The 19701-nt window shown below is 52.1% G+C and overlaps 1 protein-coding gene across 1 annotated transcript in view; it reads left to right on the top strand.

The window, feature by feature from the left end:
• ANK1 (ankyrin 1) overlaps window positions 1-19701 on the top strand; it is a 201074-nt gene that overhangs the window by 163183 nt on the left and 18190 nt on the right. Inside the window, exons 25-38 of the mRNA XM_063080073.1 lie at window positions 15-93; window positions 1150-1247; window positions 1328-1552; window positions 2205-2359; window positions 2667-2878; window positions 3349-3553; window positions 3881-3977; window positions 4182-4410; window positions 5518-5643; window positions 5770-5889; window positions 7089-7167; window positions 7431-7505; window positions 8957-9088; window positions 9921-10067. Of these exons, the coding sequence (XP_062936143.1) occupies window positions 15-93; window positions 1150-1247; window positions 1328-1552; window positions 2205-2359; window positions 2667-2878; window positions 3349-3553; window positions 3881-3977; window positions 4182-4410; window positions 5518-5643; window positions 5770-5889; window positions 7089-7167; window positions 7431-7505; window positions 8957-9088; window positions 9921-10067 (1979 nt within the window). The remainder of the gene's footprint in view (window positions 1-14; window positions 94-1149; window positions 1248-1327; window positions 1553-2204; window positions 2360-2666; window positions 2879-3348; window positions 3554-3880; window positions 3978-4181; window positions 4411-5517; window positions 5644-5769; window positions 5890-7088; window positions 7168-7430; window positions 7506-8956; window positions 9089-9920; window positions 10068-19701) is intronic.

The raw sequence follows: 19701 nt of genomic DNA, 5'->3' as shown, positions 1-19701 counted from the left end.
TTTTTGGCACATAGGGTGGAATCTCCAGCCATCCCGAGGATTCCTTGTGTCACACCGGAGACAGTGGTGATCAGAGCTGAAGAGCAGGAGCAGGTGAGAGGCACCGTTTCTCTTCCCTTCCCGTTTGCAGAGAGTGAGGACCCTGGGGTGTGGCTGTCTTGAGATGACCTGTAGCACAACAGGCACAAGCATCTGAGGCATTTACAAAGCATCTTCAGGCCTCGATACCACGACTTCTCTGTGCCCATGCTAGTGGCGTTCCTGTGATCCCAGATCACAAGGCTATGTGCCTCAGAAAGCTCCAGGGTGTGTGCAGCACCATTATCATAGCCCAGTGGTGACACCGGAAGCTCTGGCTCCAAAGCTGTGTTCACAGCCAAAAGCCCTGAGCACACTGCACTCACGGGGACAGCGGGTCATGGTGCTGGAGAGTAGGTGGGCTCCGGGCAAGTCGTGGGGTGCTGCACTCCTTTCCTTTCCCATCTGTCCAAAAGGGACAGTTTCTGCCTCACCTTCTTCAAGAGGAGATTGGGAGCTGGAAGCAGTATGTAGTAGACAGGGGCACTGGAGCGCCGTTCCTGGTGCAGAGCATTGTTCATGTGGCACCTATCTTGTGGCTTCCCAGGACGTCGGCTGCATTTGTCCAAAAGGGGATGGGGGGGGTGTTAAAACAATTGAATTTCCCTTAGTTTAATCTTATGCCACTTGGTGCTATAAGACAACACTTGACTGAGTAATTTATAAAGAACAGAGGTTTACTTGGCTTACGATTCTGGGATGTTCCCCTTCACAGCGGAGGGAACAGGAAGCCCCCCAAGGGCAAGGGTCTGCCATGTTCACCTTACTTCCTGGGATGCCCCCAGGGCAGGTGGCTGTTCTGGAGCTGCACAGATGGGGGTGAGGGGCAGAGTTTGCCAGTGGGTGTGGCTGGAGGGCTGGGCTGGGGGCTGGAGCCATCTGCTCCCCAGCTCTGCCCCAAGACCCTGGGCCAAGGAGGGGCCCGTGCTTCCTCTGGATTCCAGGGACGCCCAGTCCAGGAAGGGTCTGTGGGTTGGGGGGAGGGAGCACTTCAGCCCCACCCTTGCTCTCGGCAAGCCCGGGGCTGGCCCAGGCGGTGGGGGACAGAAAGCCCTCCACTCTCCTCCTCAGGCCTTCAAAGAGTATGACGAAGACTCGCTGGTCCCCAGCAGCCCAGCCACAGAGGCGTCCGACAACATCAGCCCAGTGGCCAGCCCGGTGCACACGGGGTGAGTAACACACGTTCAGGGCCCCGCCTGCTCAGCTCACGAAGGGCAGAGGAGCCCAGCCTGACCTGCTGTGCTTGTAGGTTTCTGGTGAGTTTCATGGTGGATGCCCGGGGAGGCTCTGTCCGGGGGAGCCGACACAACGGCCTGCGTGTGGTGATCCCTCCGAGGACATGCGCGGCACCCACCCGCATCACCTGCCGCCTGCTCAAGCCCCAGAAGCTGAGCTCGCCGCCACCACTGGCTGAGGAGGAGGGCCTGGCCAGCAGGATCATTGTGCTGGGGCCCACGGGCGCCCAGTTCCTGAGGTGAGAGGCCGCCGCACCCATACCCACGGGGCAGGGCCCTCCTGATGGGCGCTGGGAGCCCAACACCTCTTCCCCGCCTTCTGCATGCACCAAGGAGTCCCTTGCCCGGGGGAGCCTCACACTCCCCAACACTGTAACACTAGAGAGCAAGGTGCTACTTTGGGGCCCGATGATGTGCCAGAGGGCAGCCCCTCCGGTCTTGCCCTGAGGGCGGCAGGCTTCCAGGCCTGCTCCTCTCCTTCTCTGCGCAGACAGGTTCCACTTGGAGCTGTGCTGTCCTTCAGGTACTGTGGGTGTCCTGTTGGGACAGGCCCTGCCTTCCCACCTCCATCTGCCCTCCCATTTGCACAGTGGCCTGCAAAGTGCTTTCTCCTTGACTTTCTCTTTAAACAGAGTCCCAGATCCTCCCTCCAAAGGAAAGGCCACTGTGGCCATTTGACAGATGAGGTAGCTGAGGCTCAGAGAGGTTAGGTCACCTGTCTAGGGATGTCACACGCATTCCCAGAACGGGGTCTGAGGGCAGGGTCATTCGGGTGAGCCTTGGCTGTGTGGCTGTGGAGGGCCTTGGCCTGAGGCAGGTCTGCTCCACTGTAGAGACCTGCCCTCCTGTGCCCCGCCACTTTCCCCACTGTCTGTTCTGTCCCTGCTTCAGCCCCGTGCTTGTGGAGATCCCCCACTTTGCCTCCCATGGCCGTGGGGACCGTGAGCTTGTGGTTCTGAGGAGCGAGAATGGCTCTGTGTGGAAGGAACACAAGAGCCACTATGGAGAGAGCTACCTGGGTGAGGCCCTCAGTGGGATGGACGAAGGTATGGAGCCCTCCTTCTGGGGATGGCGCGTGAGGGTGAGTTGGGGGTGCGCTGTTGAGGCTGCCTGCAGTTTGGAATGTCCTGACAGGCAAGGGATGGCCCTAGGTGGTCGGGCTCCAGGACCCTAGGATGTGCAAGTGGGCGCCAAGCCCCCACCTGCCACCGGCACCTCCTCTGCAGGGCCTGTGGGCCTGGGGACCAGCAGAGGGCCTGGGCACTGGGTCCCAGGGGTGAGGAGGTTCTGGGGCCCAGCAGTGGGCTCACGTGTGCCCAGTGTGACCAGGTGGGTGGCCTGTGGTGATTGCAGAGCTGGAGAGCCTGGAGGAGCTGGAGAAGAAGAGGGTCTGCCGCATCGTCACCACCGACTTTCCCCTGTACTTCGTGATCATGTCACGGCTCTGCCAGGACTACGACACCATCGGCCCCGAAGGGGGCTCTCTGAAGAGCAAGCTGGTACCGCTGGTGCAGGCAACGTTCCCAGAAAATGCTGTCACCAAGAGAGTGAAGCTGGCTCTGCAGGTGACATGGCTTCTCCTCACCAGGGTCTGGAGGGTGGGAGGAATTCACGGCCCTTGAGAAGACCACCCTCTCCCCGGAACGGCCCCACACTTTTGTCCAGTGACTTAAAATTCCACCGTAGAGACTGGACCTTGAACTCAGAAGAAAGTTGGGTGGGGGGATGAGGCAGCTGCTCCCTGAGATGCTGCAGGATGCCCCAGGTACCCAGCCATGCTCGGCCTGGGGGAATTCCACACATGCCTCTGGGAATAAGATGTAGAAGGAGAAAGGAGAGAAAGGGCTCAGAAAGGAGAGCGAGGCAGTGACCTGGGCAGGTCCTGGGGTCAGCACGGTGAATACAGTGGCTCAGCAGTAGTAGGAACCCCCGAGCGTCTGCCCTCTGCCCAGGAGGTCTCTCTCCCAGCACACTGCTGCCTCCTGACATGCCCCTCCTGCTCAGGGCTGAGCATCTTGCTTTTGGCACTTCACAGGCACAGCCGGTCCCAGATGAGCTGGTTACCAAACTCCTGGGCAATCAGGCCACATTCAGCCCCATCGTCACCGTGGAGCCAAGGCGCCGGAAGTTCCACCGCCCCATTGGGCTTCGGATCCCACTGCCCCCTTCGTGGACAGACAACCCGAGGGACAGTGGTGAGGGAGACACTACCAGCCTGCGCCTGCTCTGCAGTGTCATTGGTGAGAGGTTCCCCTTGCCCGTATCCTCTTTTCTCAGCAGCAGCAGCTCCTCTGGGACACCCGAGGGGGGAACGGGGAAGGTGAAGCCAGCAGTCACCTCGAGTTTTGTGTACCCCTGGGGGGTGATGTGCTCTTCCAAGAGATGGAGCATGACGCAGCTGAATAAAGCCCTCCAAGCCCTTGGAGAAAGGTGCTGCGGGTCACCAGGAGGAGGAGCAGAGTGTGGGGGACACGCCGCCCTGCCCTCGCACGCTAGGCTCCACGCTTGGCTCTGCCCTGTGCATGCCCCCTGAAGACCATGCCTGCCTGTTTCTGCTGGTGTTGCAGGAGGGACAGACCGAGCCCAGTGGGAAGACATAACAGGCACAACCAAGCTCGTGTACGCCAGCGAGTGCGCCAACTTCACCACCAACGTCTCTGCCAGGTGAGGCGAGGCCCCACCCCACCCAGCACTGCGGGCCCCCTCTTGCCCTGACCTCCTGTCCAAGCTTGAGCGTAAGGTCCCTTCGCTGCCCCTCGACCTAGAGACCCCTACCACCAGGAGCAGTGGAGTGGCCGCAGCACAGTCACTGGGAGCTCCCCGGCGGGCACTTAGGAACACGCTCCTAACTTGCCCTCTCTCTTTTAGGTTTTGGCTGTCAGACTGTCCTCGGACAGCGGAGGCAGTGAACTTTGCCACGCTGCTATACAAAGAGCTAGCCGCAGTGCCCTACATGGCCAAGTTCGTTGTCTTTGCCAAGATGAACGATCCCCGAGAAGGGCGGCTGCGCTGCTACTGCATGACCGATGACAAGGCGGACAAGACCCTCGAGCAGCACGAGCACTTTGTTGAGGTGGCCCGGAGCAGGGACATCGAGGTACACACTTGCTGCTGGTGTCACGGGTGCCCCTCGCCTGTCATTGGCCTAGCGCAGTTGGGAAGCCCTTCCTCTGGAGGGTCCCCTCTTGAGAAGCGTCCTAGGGAAGCTTCAGCACAGCTAAGGGACAGCACACATGTGTCTCAGAGGAAGCAGCAGGTTGTCAGCCCAGTGATTTGTGAGATAGGGGTTGACATTTATTGAGTTCTGTGTACTGGGTACCATTTAAGGTGTTTTACTTGCATAATCTCATGTAACACTCATAACTACATGTGCCTTTATTATCCCCAATTTACATGTTAGAAAACAGGTTGAGAGACGTTAAATAACTTGCCCCAGATCAGCAACTAAGCAAATGGTAGAGACGGGATTTGTCCAAGTTATCCGACCCCAGACGCTTCCCTGCTGTGCTAGGGTTTTGGTAGCACCCAGACTGGGAAGCAGGGAGAGGGCTGGACAGGTGATGTAGGCAGTGAGGACTGAACCTGTTGCTGACCCCAGGACACCCACTCCTGTGAAGATGTGTAATGAGCCAGGAACTTCCTATGGCTCTTGCCTCAGAATCTGTGCTGAGGCTTCCTGGGGAAGGCTGAGGCTTGGCAGAGAAGCACAGGGTGGTGACTCAAGTACGGTTCCCCTGCCAGCACGGCGGTTGTTCTCCCTGGGCCTCAGTTTCCTCAGCTGCCAGTGGGTTAAGGATGACATCTCAGTTGAAAGTGTTACATACACAGTAGCATCTTCGTTGTAGGTGAGACAAGTCCAGCACAGTCTTTCTAGTACTTCTCATGAGCTAAACACTGGGACAGATGTAACAACAGACCCAAGTTTTCCCGAAGCCATTTTCTGATATCCTAGTGGAGTTGTAGTGTGCTCGGTTAGCAATCCTGGTCAGCCTCACAGGGAAGTGTGAAGATGCTTATTTAAAAATCCTTTCAAGTAAGGAAGCATGTCCTTCATGATACCCTCGGGAATAAAGCCTTTTCCAAAAGAAACAGTGGGAGTGCCCCAGGCTGCAGCGAGGCTGTCTTGGAGGGCGGAGCAGAGCTTGAAGGCGGGAGGTCTGGGCATCCGCCTGACGGGGCCCGCATTGCTTTTCCTTCCCTGCAGGTTTTGGAAGGAATGCCCCTATTTGCTGAACTCTCTGGGAACTTGGTACCTGTCAGAAAAGCTGCCCAGCAGCGGAGCTTCCACTTCCAGTCATTTCGGGAGAGTCGCTTGGCCATCCCTGTGAAGGTGCTGGCACCCTCTGTCTGGCTGGTCTCTCCTCTGGGACTGGAACGTTTGGGAGGCAGCGTCTAAGCTGGCCGGTCTGGTGGACTAGAGGAGGCCCTGAATCTTCCTTTGTGTGGTTGAACTTAGGTGCGGGACAGCAGTCGAGAGCCGGGAGGGTCCCTGTTGTTTCTGCGCAAGGCCATGAAGTATGAGGACGCCCAGCACATCCTCTGCCACCTGAACATCACCATGCCCCCCTGCACCAAGGTCAGCTGCCACCCAATGCCACCCTGGGCCAGAGAGGGTTCCCCTGAGGAGGTCCCCAAACAGACCGCAGGTCCAGCCCTTCCAAAAGGCTGCCTCCTGCTGCAGCGCTGCCATTGGAGTCCCCGAGGGACAGGAAGGGTCCTCATTTTCCTCTGGCAGGGAAAGTATGCCCTGGCCCTTCCAGCCGGGCTCAGTCCAGCTTTGGTCATGGACACAAGAAGCAGCGTCCGTGTCTGGTGGCCATGGTGTATCCACGCAGTGGGCCCTGAGCTCTCTAAGGAGGAGCCTTCAAGGCGTCGTCAGGCTCCCCTCGGCTGAGGCCTCTGGGGCTGAGAACCATGTGTTGGGTTGCTCGAGGCTGCCTGGCTGTGGAGAGCTCCCATCGGGCCTCTTTCTCATGAACTTCCCCATGTGCTAGGCCCTCAGAGAAGGGTGTCCTGACATCCTGAGCCACTGTAGACACCCAGCAGTCTTAACCAAGTATGTTCAGTCATGGATGCCTGTAAGAGTATCACAGTCACCACCTACACTAGGGGACTTTGGAGTGACCGTACGTCTCCAGAACATTGTAACGTGTTTTGTTGGTGTTTTAACCGTTAGCCTTCCATGTTAACCTAGAAAAGAAGCAAGCTGATGTTCATGTGTCCGAGGCTCGGTTTCTCTTTTCTTTCTGGGCACAAGGGTGAATAATTTCTCTTTCAAAAGAGGATTTCCTGCAGCCTCAAGAGCCATCTAGGTGCTTTCCACAGGGCTCTGGTGTGAAGCCTCAGGCCAGTATCAGAAACAGTTCTTTTCAGCAGAAAGGAATCCAAACAGATAAACATAGTTTTAAGTTCAAACCCCAGCTCCACCACTTATGAGCTGAGTGGCCTTGGGCAAGTTACTTAACCTCCCTGCCTCAGTTTCCTCATAGAGGCAGCGGGAATAATGACAGGACCTGCTTCACAGGTCATCATGAGCACTCAGCAGCCATCATACATGATGGGGCCACGCGAGTTTGTCATGTCGTTGTCATTATCAACAGTGGCAAGCCCTCTGACTCCCTCACACGCCACCTCTTCCCACACTTCTGTCCTTCGTGTGGAGCCTCCAAAGCCGTGCAGCTTCTTGCTGTTTACCCGGCCCCGGCTCGTCACTCCCACCCCACAGCGTGAGGGCTCAGGGACGTCCCAGCACCCTCTCTTGTCTGTCTTCTGCAGGAGAGCGGAGCTGAGGAACGGAGGAGGACCTTGACACCGCTGGCCCTGTGGTACAACATCCTCAGCGAGTCCACACTGGGTAGAGATCTCTTTGTGATGCTTTGTGCTTGCCTGTCCCCGAAAAGCTGAGAGCGAGCTCGTTTCCCTCACTAAGGCCAAGGCTCTGCCGCTGATGTGATTACTCAGCCTGTGTGCTCTGAACATGCACATAGAGCCTTGGCCTGGGGTCCCCACCTGACTCTCTCAGCCTCTGGTGCACGCGGGGGTCTGCCATGTGATCCGAGCCCCCATCAGGGCCGTCTGCTTATGCCTGTCCAGTCCACTCTGGTCGTTTCTTTCCAGGCTTCCTCAGTGGGACAGACCGAGCAGATATGAAGCTGGCTATTATATCAGAGCACCTCGGCCTCAGCTGGGCAGGTGAGTCAGGGCACTTGGGCAGGAAGCGCTTTGCCACACCTGCCCCGCACCTCTTCCCCTGAGTGAGCAGCACGTGACAGCCCCTCCAGCCTCCCTTCATTGTCCATTGAGTGTCTGGTCTGTGAGTGTCTCGAGGAGGTTTGTTGTCCAAGCAACACAACTGGGTGCCAGTGGGCAGGGGAGCCCCCTTCTCCATTTCTTTCTGGCTTTCCTCTGTAAGAAAGAATCAAGTTTGACATGATTCTAAGGTCATAAGAGACCTTAGAATATATCTAGTTCACCTTATTTTACAGATGAGAAAACTGAGATCCTGCCAGAGTGACTTGGTTAGGTAGCTACTTAGTGACCAAACCCAGAAAAACAAACAAAACAGACACACAAACAAAATACATGCCTCCTGGCTGCCTGTCCACCACGCCTTGCACTCTGTACACTGCCTTTTCTCAGAGGCTGGCTTTGCTGCGGAGAAGGAGGGAGAAGAGGGCAGCTCTCAAGCTATCCCAGCTCTGGCTGTGCTGAAGGCTACCAGATGCCCCGCGACAATGGGGAGGACAATGGGACTGAGGCTGACGCAGTGAAGGCTCAAGATGTGTGTTGCTTGGCCACAGACCCTGGAGCTCAGTTCTCCCTCCTTTCCTATCTGTCTGTCTGTCTGTCTGTCTGTCTGTCTGTTTATTTGTTTGTTGGTTGGTTGGTTGGTTGGTTGGTTTTGTTAACTTTTATATGAACGGACTTCCTCACTCCCTCACCCTGCAGAGCTCTTCAGACAAGCTCAGACACCTTAGCAATAATTAGCTGAAAGGCGGCATCCCGACAAAAACTCAAAAGTGCCGGGACTGCTGATTCTCTATGTGCTGCTGTTGCTGCTTGGGGTGTGTGTGTGCATGTGTGTGTTCTGATCCTCACTATCACTTCTCTCCAGTCTTCCTCACCCTTGAAAGGAGACTCTGATGCTGTTCTCCTTCTAAAGCACCTGTGAGAAACAACAGTAAAAATAATGGGGCGGCTACCGCTCTGTGTCACTGCCTTGCATCTTGGGACTTGTATTTTCATTTTAAATGTGCACATTGCCTTTACCTGGCGTGTGCATCAGCAGACTCAGCCCCTTCCTGGCTGGGGCTGACTTGCCCCGTGACCTTGCAGCAGCTGCTGACCTTGCTGACAGGTTTTGCTCCTCAGCACAAGTGTGAAGTCATGAGAGAAAGAAAGGGCACTCACCCACTCATTCACTTACTCACCAGCTATGGATCAAGCCGCCCTGTCCCATGTCCTGGGGATACAAAGACATGGGTGCCAGCATTTCAGTAGGCATTTCTTGGTCAGAAGAAATACCACATGCAGAGAGAGCCTGCACCCAGCTCCCCGTGCTCCCCATAAGGCACCCTCACGGCAGAGTGCCCAGGCCAGGGGTGGAGCTCGGCTCACACCTGCTCGTGGTTCTTTGCTCACAGAGTTGGCACGGGAGCTGCAGTTCAGTGTGGAAGACATCAACAGGATCCGCGTAGAAAACCCCAACTCCTTGCTGGAGCAGAGCACAGCCTTGTTGAACCTCTGGGTCATCCGGGAGGGAGAATCCGCAAAGAGTGAGTCCGGCTGGGCACAGCAAGCCCTCCCTTTCCACTGGCTGCCCTCGCCAGAGCCACTTCCTCAAGCCTCACTCGTGATGGCGCCTCTGGAACCAGTCTCTGTCCCTCTGTCTCTCTGTCTCGGTTGGTCTGTCTTTCTCTCTTTCACATACCCACACACGCCATCATTCTCATGGTCCCTAGGTCTTCTAGGCAGTCCTGCCATAGGACATTGATTACCAGAGAATCTTGACCGCAGTCTCACTCCCTCCCTTGGAATGAAATGAAATTGCTCCAGGATCCCTAGGTGTCAGCACATACGTGGGGCGTGTGCCTCTCATCTTCAAGTGCACAAGTGTCCCCCTCCCAGGACAGCATGGAGAGCCGAGTCCCAGCTGGAGCAGCTCCAGGAGCATCTTTTTCCACCCCAGGGGGCATTTGTCTACATTCCCTTTCCTGCTCCTCCTCAGCCAAATTCCCGTGCTCAAAACACTGGGAGGAATTGTCTACACTTGTATGTCAGATCAACTGGCAAGGGCCAGAAATTCAAAAGCACTGAGTCCTGTCATTCTCACCCTCATTGTCTTGTAGGATTCCTCTTAGGTTACTAAAACCACCCCCAAAACAACAAACAGTCTTTCTGTGCTTGGAAATTGGCCACTGTTAGCATTTGGAAAAGATATGTTGACGTGTAAAAAACCCTGCAAAGAGGCAGTTTGTTTTGGTTCTGACAAAGCAGGACACCTCCCTCCACGTCCCCTTCTCCTGGGCCCCCTGCCCAGTTCTCAGAGCTGCTGCCCCGGGACAGTCGGAGCTCGCTGCTCACCGCCTCTCCCTCCTCTCCCGGCAGTGGAGAGCCTGTACGCGGCCCTGCGGAGCATCGACCGCGCTGAGATCGTGAGCATGTTGGAGGGCTCGGGCAGACAGAGCCGCAACCTGAAGCCGGAGCGGCGGCACGCAGACCGGGACCACTCGCTGTCGCCCTCCCAGGTGAATGGTGAGTGTCTTCGGGAGAGGCGGCCGGCAGGGCCCTGCCTTCCAGGCTTGTCTCTCCTCCCTTTGGGTCTGTCACAATGACTCTGCGGCCGTGCCCTGGCCAGCAGGTGCAGCAGGAGCGCCAGAGCCCAGGGCAGTGGCTATGTGTCACGGGCCCTGCCAGGGGCCCAGCGTCCCCATCTAGACCATACTCAGTGGTTGGGAAGGAAGGCGTGAGAGCATGGCCTGAGGACTCGCCGGTGCCCCTCCGCGAGCCCAGTCTCCCCTTTCCTCTCTCGCTCAGTCCTCATCCCCTCTCTCCCCTTGCTGCGTTTGCTGTGGTTCGGCATGGCAGGGAGCCCCAGTGTGACCTAGCCAGCCACAGAGGGGAGCCGGGAAGCAGGCACTGGTGTGAAGCAGCGGCTGGGCTCCCCACGCCTCCTGCACCTCTCTGTAGCCAGGGTGCTGGGTCGGGAGGCTGTATACTATCCTTTCCTCCCTGCCGACTCCTGTGTGGCTCAGCTGTCTCCTCTTTAAAACCAGCAAGCTGGGTTGGATCTTTAAGATTCCTTACAGACCTTGGGGAAAATACTTTAAAGCTGTAACATGGCTTCCTCTGGTGCCTGATGCATCACCCTGAGCAGATGCAAGGCAATGTGAAGTTCCCCATGCTCCTGATCTTCACGGCCATCGCAGCTGCGCATGGCTTGCTGGTGCCCAGCATGGCACCCTGGGCGGGGAGCAGTGTGGGGAGCTCCAGGCTCGGCACAGGGCCTCCTCCCCGACATCCTGGGTCTCCGGAAACATGCCACCTCTCTCTTTTGCCACTGACCTCCCCTTGACTGCAGTCTGCCCTCCTGTCACCCTGCTCATCTCCACTGTCTCCACATGGCCAGGGGCGCCAGAGCCATCGGCCTCTGCTGATGCATGTCCTGAGGACCGCCTGCCACCCATGCCTCGTGGATGTGTCATGGGCATGTGTGTGTGTGCGTACATGTGCACGTGTGCACGCATGTGTACGTGTGCACAGTGTCACCTCGTAGTGGCTGCCTGCTGTGTGTGCTCTGCTCACTCTTCAGGTCCACCATACAGGGCTGTGGACAGTGGTCCACATCCAAGGGGACCCCTCGGGGACTGGTGGGAGTGTCGCAGAGACTGCTAAGCAGGACATCTCCCAACCCAGAGGGGAAAGAAAGGAAGGGCAGCTGAGGAGAGCCGCAGAGCTCGGGGAGCCAAGTGGCACAACATCCTTTCTGTGTGATGTGGGCTCTTCAGTACCCCTGTGCTGTTTCAGTGAGTCAAAGCAGCAGGAGTGTGTGTTCTTTGTGCCCCATCTGTGTACTACAGAGCAACAGGCCACTAGATTGACATGAGATGAATAAGGTGGTTACAGACGCAGGCATTTTTGAAGTTCCCACTGACTATAGGGCCCATGGCTCTGGCCAGGCCTGGGAATTCAATGCCCAAAGCAGTTCTAAATCCTGCATGGATGGGTCTCTGAGTGCTCCGTGCCTGGGGAAAAGACTCTTCCTGTTGGTCAGCCCATTTGCAAATATTTTTCAAGCATCAGCTACATGCCAGGCACTGCTCTAAACAGGGAAGATGAAAAGTTCTCAAACAGACAATGAACAGACATGACTCTGCATTCATGGAACTGACCTTCTGTTAGGAGAGTCAAGCAGTAACGTGGTGTGCAAAAGAATTATGTGCTGTGCCATCAGGGTCTACCTGAGTAAGGGTCAGGAATTCAGCAGTGTGATGGGGTGGGTGGTGTTTGAAGGGGCTGAGGGAGGGCACTGCGTGTGGACATCAAGGAAAGAGCGTCCTAGACGGTGCAAAGGCCCTGGCAGGGCCACACTTGACGTGTTCACAGCAAGTGAGGGGCCGGGGGCAGGTGCGGGGAGCAGCTCTGTAGGACACCACAGGGCACTGGGTTTTACCTGGAGGGAGATGGAAAGCCACTGGAGGGTTTTGAGCAAAAGAGTGACATGTTAGAACCTAGGTTTTCAAAGGATCCCTCTTTCTGCTGTGCTGATTTTAGATGGCCACCATGTGTTGTGTCTACACCTCCTGGCTTCTCTGTCCAGCCCCGCCAGCCCCTCTGAGCCCCATCCCCAGCAGGTCTCCTGACAGATGTGGGCTGCAGCCTGCACACTCCCCAGCCCAGGCAGATGCTCATAAACGGGCGCCCAGCTTGCTCGGTCTGCCTTCCTGTGATGCCGGAATTGGCTTCTGTGTTTTCCTGCCTGCCTTCTTCCTTGTCCCCAGAAGACTGTCTCTTATCTGGGTACCTCTGGTCTGGAAAGAAGGAAGCAGAGGGATCAGAGGTGCAGGGGCAGGACTCAGCAGCCTCTGCAGTTCCTGGGGCTGTCTCCTGGGCAGGCTCACAGAGGGCTTGTCCTGGTGCCAGTCGGCCCAACACATCGCACTGGTGGTCACAGCTGTCCCCTGGGCTCTTTTGTGCTGTATCTCATTTCTGTGCTTGTCTGAGCCACCTTCTGAAGCCACAGGGCCTCGGGGCAGCGTCTGGTTACTCTGTGCTCCTGTGAGTCCAAGGAGGGCAATTGGAGTCTGCTTCCTTCCCTGGTCTCTTCTTGCTGTCTCTGCCCGGACTAGCTGGGGCCAAGGGCCAGGTCAGAAGGCCAGTTTGCTTCTCCAGCACAGGAGTAACATAAAAAATCACCTATAAGGCAAAAAAAATAGCATATTCCTGAAAATAAAACAGACCTCACATGAAAGGAAAAAATGGGCCTCTCACACCTGTGTCTTGCATGCATGTCAGCTCTCACTGGTTTGACAGATTGGACACTTATTCCTGTCTACTTGGAAATAAAACGTGTTTCATTCACATCAACTCTGACACTAGTGAGCGTGGCTCCTGCCTGAGGCCAGGTTGTCTGTCCACCCCTTTGTCCAGTTTGCTACTGATATTAAACTAATAGGATAATTATTGCCTCACAGTTGGGGGAGAACCAGGGCAATAACTGAGACGAGGAGGGCCTGCCTGACTGTGCTCTGTCCCAAAGCAACATTTGCCTTTTACCTGATTTCCCCAACTTGAGCCCCAGAGGGGAGTAAGGGGTGGGCTGGTGGCCCAGGTGTAGTGGGCTGCTTGAGACTGCTGCAAGACAGACACTTCTGAAAGTCAGCACAGGGGGTTCGGTGGATCTTACTGGGTTCTGGACCACCCCAGACCTTGTGAGATATTGCTCACGGAGGCACTTGGGCCCGAGCAAGCATCGCTCCAACTTAAGTAACTCCCTCCATTACCAGGAGCAGAGCTACCTCTAGCCTCAGACCTGCACCTGTGTGGGTGGGCAGGGCCCTCTGGAGACTGAGAGGAAACAGCCAGGCAGGCCCCTAGATGCTGCTACCCTGCTACCAGGGGCAGGCTGCAGGGTGAAGTGGGCAGGAGCCAGGCAGAGGTTCTCATCCCCACGTCTCCATCTGGGTGGAATTCCATTAAGCTGAACACAATGGACATTTCAAGGTGGGAACTTGACAAAGAATACCCAAGAATGAGCCTCAGCTGTTCTGTGGCCGGTAGACCTGCCTTCTCCCAGTTCTCCTCAAGTCTTACTGGGATTCCCAGGAGTGACGGAATGTTCATCCGGCCATATCCATGGGGCTGCTTAAGACACATGGCACTTCTGGCCAAGATGGGGTAACAGGAACTGGACATATCCTCCTGCTTGAAATAAACCAAAATAGATAAAATATATGAAACAACAGTTTTCAAGACATTACATATCAGGCAGCAAAGGACAGTGATCCGTGCAGTGCAGAAGTAAATGAGGTGAGTCCCCCAGTGGCCTAGATCACTGCCTCCAAAGAGTTTCTAGGGAAATCCAGGCAGACTCCCTGAGTTGAGAAGTTACTGAGAGTCCAGGAAGACCAAGGCCACTAGAGTTCCCAAGAGTAAGGACCAGAGAGGAGACAGCTGCGCAGACAGAAAGCTCTGGAGACCTACAGAGGGTCTCTGCAAGTTCCAGCTGAGTGTTAACCCGCTATTCCCGATGGTCAGACTGATCATTCACAGACGTTGGTTAGAGGACAAAGAAGGGTCTTGCCTCAAAAATGGGGAATAATTAACCCTAGGTTGAGCAATGCTGCCGTCTGGCCTGATAAATCTTGAAAGCAGATGCACAAGGATCAAACTGCTTCCAAGTAACTTGGAACTGCATAACAGAACAAAGTTCTAGAATATTTATAGGAATATAAAAATATCTACCACCAACCAGGTAAAATTCACAATGTCTGGCATCCAATCAAAGATTATCAGACATACAGAGAAGTAGGAAAACGTAATCCATAATGAGGAGAAAAATCAATTTATTGAACCTGACCCAGGACTGGCACAGATGTTAGAATTAGCAACAAATATGGTAAAACAGTTATTATAACTGTATTTCAGATGTTCAAAAAGTTTGATAGAGACATGGAATATATTTTTAAAGGACTCAAACCAATCTTCTAAAGATGAAACTATAACGTATAGGATGAAAAATACACTGAATGGGATTACACTTAGACATTGCAGAAGAAAAGATTGGTGAACTTCCTAACAGAGATAGAAACTCTCCAAAATGAAAAACAGAAGAGAAAAACTTTAAGAAGCATCAGTGAGCTATGGAGCAATTTCAAGTGACCTAATATATATGAAATTAGAGTTCCCAACAGAGAAGAAGGCAGAAAAAGTATCTGAAAAAATAATGGCCAAAATTTTTCCAAATTTGGTGAAAATTGTTAATATGTAGACCCAACAAATTTAATGAACCTCATGCACAGGAAACATGTAAGCAAATACATCAAGGCACCTTATAAACAAACTGGCTAAAAGTGGTGATAAAGAGAAAGTCTTAAAAGCAACCAGAGGACGAAAAAGAAAACATGTGTGTCCCAGGGAACAAAGTAAGAATGGCTTTGGATTTCTCATTGGGACAACACGAGTGAGAAGAAAGCGCAGCAGCATCTTTAAAGAAGAAAGGAAAACATCTCCAGCCAGCAAAAATAACTTTTAACAATGAAGTCAAAATAAAGACTGTTGCAGACATACAAAAGCTGAAAGAATTCATCAGCAGGAGACCCATAAGCAATGTTTAAAAAAAGGAAAGTCTTTCAAGCCACAGGAGAATGACACCAGACCGAAGTGTGGACCTGCGTGAAGGAATGAGCCCTGCCAGACATGCTGACCGCAAGGGAAGACACGTAAGATTTACTGTCCCACTGTAAAAGATAACTAAAAGATCTCTAAAAAATAACTGACTACTTAACAAAAATTGTAACAGTGTAATATTGGGTTGACAACACATGTAAGAGCAAGATGTACGATAACAATAACACAAAAGTCAGAAAGAGAGTTGGAAGTGTACTGTTATAAGGTGCTTAGAGTATCACTTCAAGGTAGAATATGTAGTAAAAAGTTAAGCGTGTATGCTAGAAACCCAAAAGCAACCACTGAAATAATAAAACAAAGAGTTATAGCTAGTAACCCATCCAAATAGATAAAACAAGTCTCAGTACATCTAAAAGGATTCAGGTCATACAAAGTATGTTCTCTGATCACAATGTAATTAAATTAGAAATCTACAACAGAATGATATCTGGAAAATCCCAAATATTTAGAAACTAAATAATATACATCTAAATAACCCATAGGTGAAAGAATAAAGCAGAAGGGAAATTAGAAAATATTTTGAAGGCTGGCCAGTTAGCTCACCTGGTTAGAGCATGGTGCTGATAACACCAGGGTCAAGGGTTTGGGTCTCTGTTCCAGCTAGCCACCAAAAAAAGAAAGAAAAAAGAAAAAATTTTTGAACTGAATGAAAATAAAAACACAAAATATCAAACTTTATGGGCTGCCACTAAAACAGTACTTTAAAGCACTAAATGTCTACATTAGAAAGTAAAAAAGTTTGCAAATCATGACCTCAGCTTCCACCTTTAGAAATTAGAAGAGCAAGTTAAACCCAAAGCAAGTAAGAGAAAGGAAATAATAAAGATCAGGTGGATATCAATGAAATTGAAATCAGAAAAACACTGGATAAAATCAGTGAAACCAAAAGCTGGTGCTTTGAAAAGATTGGTAAAAGTGATAAACCTCCAGCCAGACTGATCATGAAAACAACGGAAGATACAAACTACCAGTATCAGGAATAAGAGAGGTACATCACTACAGGCTCTACAGGTAGTAAAAGGACAATAAAGGGATATTATGACAATTTTATGCAAAAAAATTTGCAAACATAGATAAAATTGACAAAGGCTGTGAAAGACACAAACTATCAAAGCTTAATTAGGAAGAAATAGGTAACCTGAATAGCCCCATGTAAACAAAAGAAATTAAATTTATAGTTGAAAACATTCCCACAAAGAAAACTCGAAGCCCACGTGGCTTCACTGGTGAGTTCTACTGAACATTTAAGAAAGGAGAAATAACCCATTTAGAAATTGGGGCTCTCTGCTCCTCCCCATGCCAGACAGCCACGTCCTCTTGCGCGGTGCCAGCCACGTCCCTGAGACCTGATGGTGAAGGCTGGAGTAAACGGATTTGGCCATGTTGGGTGCCTGGTCGCCAGGGCTGCTTTTAACTCTGGCAAAGTGGATATTGTCACCATCTGTGGCCCCTTCATTGACCTCAGCTACGTGGTCTACATGTTTCAGTGTGATTCCGCCCCTGGCAAGTTCCATGGCACCGTCAAGACCGAGAACAGAGAGCTTGTCATCAGTGGGAAAGCCATCACCACCTTCCAGGAGGGGGACCCCGCCAGCATCAAATGAGGTGATGCTGGTGCTGAGTATGTTGTGGAGTCCACTGGTGTCTTCATGACCTTGGTGAAGGTGGTGGTTCACTTGGAGGGTAGAGCCAAAAGTGTCATCACCTCTGCCCCTTCTGCTGACACCCCATGTTCGTGATAGGTGTGAGCCACGAGACCTACGAGAACATCCACACGATTGTCAGCGATGCCTCCTACACCACCAACTACTTAGCCCCACTGGCAAGGTCATCCTTGACAACTTATAACCACAGTCCATGCCGTTACTACCACCTGGAAGACTGGCGTGACGGCCATGGGGCTCTCCAGAACATCATCCCCGCATCTACTGGTGCTGCCAAGGCTGTGGGCAAGGTCATCCCTCAGCTGGATGAAACTCATTGGTGTGGCCATTTGTGTCCCCACTGCCAACGTGTCGGTTGTGGATCTGACCTGCCATCTGGAGAAAGCTGCCAAATATGAAGGCATCAAGAAGGCGATGAAGAAGACATTGGAGGGCCCCCTGAAGGGCATCCTGGGCTATACTGAGGACAGGGTGTCTCCACTGACTTTAACAGTGACACGCATTCTTCCACCTTCAACACTGGGGCTGGCATTGCCCTCAGTGACTACTTTGTCAAGCTTATTTCCTGGTATGATATCAAATATGACTACAGCAGTAGGGTGGTGGACCTTATGGTGCACATGGCCTCCAAGGAGTAAGAGCCCCCAGGACCACCAGCCCCAACAAGAGGAAGACAGAGGCCCTCAGCTGCTGGGGAGTCCCTGCCCCAACTCAGTCCCCCAAAACACTGAGAATGTCCCCTCTTTGAAACAGTTTCCATCTCAGACCCCCTGAAGAAGGGGAGGGGTCTAGGGAGCCCTACCTTGTCATGTACCATCAATAAAAGTCCCCATATGCAAAAAAAAAAAAAAAAAAAATTGGAAAGGAGAAAATACCTCACAACTAATTCTGTGAAGCCAGTGTTAACCCTGATGTTGGGAGGAAAAAAAGACATTGCAAGAAGAAAACCACAGACCAATGTCCTTCATGAACGCTAAACGCAAAAATCTAAACTAAAATGAACTCGGACTCATACCTTACACAAAAATTAACTCAAAATGGGTGACAGATTAAATGTAAAACCTAAAACTATAAAACTTCTAGAAGAAAACATGAAAAAAAAAAGACCTTAGAGATCTCGGGTAAGGCAAGGATGCCTTAGGTATGACACCAAAAGCACAGTCCATAAAAGAACAAATTATTAAGCTGGACTTTATCAAAATTAAAAACTTCTGCTCTTCAAAATGCACTATTAAGAAAATGAAAAGACAAGCCACAGACTTGGGAGAAAATATCATCTGCTACAGGTATATCCAGAATATATAAAGGACTCTCAAAACTTAATAATAAGAAAACAGCCCAGTTTTTAGAATGGACAAAAGATTTGAACAGACACTTAACCCAGAATATATGCAGATGGCAAACAAGCACATGAAAATATGCTCAGCGTCGTCAGGCACCAGGGAAGTGCAAACTGAAGCTGCAGAGAGACGCCACTGTACAGCTGTAAGAACGGCTAGAATTAAAAGGACTGACCATACCGAGTGCTGATGAGGATGTGGAGAAAGTGGAGCTCTCATGTGCTGCTGGTGACAGTGTAAACTGGTACAACCACGTTGGTCATTTCTTAAAAAGCTGAACGTACACTTACCATATGATCGAGCCGTTCCACTTGTAGGTATTTACCCAATACACCTACCAAGAGAAAAGAAAGCATATGCCATTCAGACGAGCACTTCTGTTTGTAACAGCCCAAACTGGAAGCAACCCAGACGTTCACTAGCTGGTCAACGGATGCACGATCTGTGCACCTGTCCAATGGGATGTGCTGCAGCAACAAAGGTGGGTGGACTACTGACTCACGCAGCAGCACGGAGGGAGCCAGGCAGGCAGGGGAGTGGCAGCAGCCAAACAGGAAAGAGTACGCACTGTGTGAGTCCATTTGTATAAAATCCTAGGAAATGCAAACTAATGTTAGTGACAGAAAGTGGGTCACTGGTGGGCCGGGAAAGGGGGACTGGGACAGATTGAGAAGAAGCATTGAGAAACCTTTCTGGAAGGATGAATGTCCTCTCTCACTGTGTGGATGGCTTCCTGGGTGTGTCATGTGTCAGAACGTACCACATTATTCTCTTTATTTTTTTAATTATCTTTTTGGTGGCTGGCCAGTACAGGGATCAGAACCCTTGCCCTTTGTGTTATAACACTGTGGTCTAACCACTTAGCTAACTGGCCAGCCCTCAAATTATCCACTTTAAATACGGGCATTTAGTGTTCATCAACATATCTCAATAAAGCTGTTCTTAAAAGAGTTTCAAGGCAAAACCTAGTGAAAAGACCAAAACTTATTAGCTGTGTGACCTTAAGCAAGGTGCAATAGTTTCCCAACATATAAAGTAGTAATAACGTCACTTTTCTTGTAGGGTTGTTGTGACAATTAAAAATAACATGTTAGAAATGTTTTGTACTAAATATGTTCTCAATAAGTGATGGAAGTAATATAACAATGCTGGCAAGGACGAGAAGAATGCTAGAGACTTGACTCTGGAATGTTCTGCTCAAATACATCCAGAGAGGTTTCTGTGGAGGGCTTGAAGCCATCGCCCCTGGTTTTCCAGTGCCTCAGGACACTGTTTTACAGAGTGACGTGGAGCTAATGTCACAGTGAGATCTGACCCACGCATATCTCCTGCTGTCCCACCTCCTCAGTGGTCCTCCTAGTTTGGCCAGAGCTGAAAGGGATTTCCTGTGTCTCTGCCACTGTGGGGCCTCACTCCAGCACCTCACCACCTCATGGTCTCTTCTTCCTCCCTTAATTTTCGGACCTGGAACCAGAT

The sequence above is a fragment of the Cynocephalus volans genome, chromosome 15 (assembly GCF_027409185.1).
Source record: "Cynocephalus volans isolate mCynVol1 chromosome 15, mCynVol1.pri, whole genome shotgun sequence".
Lineage (NCBI taxonomy): Eukaryota > Metazoa > Chordata > Mammalia > Dermoptera > Cynocephalidae > Cynocephalus > Cynocephalus volans.
This window is presented reverse-complemented; position numbering and strand designations above follow the sequence as displayed.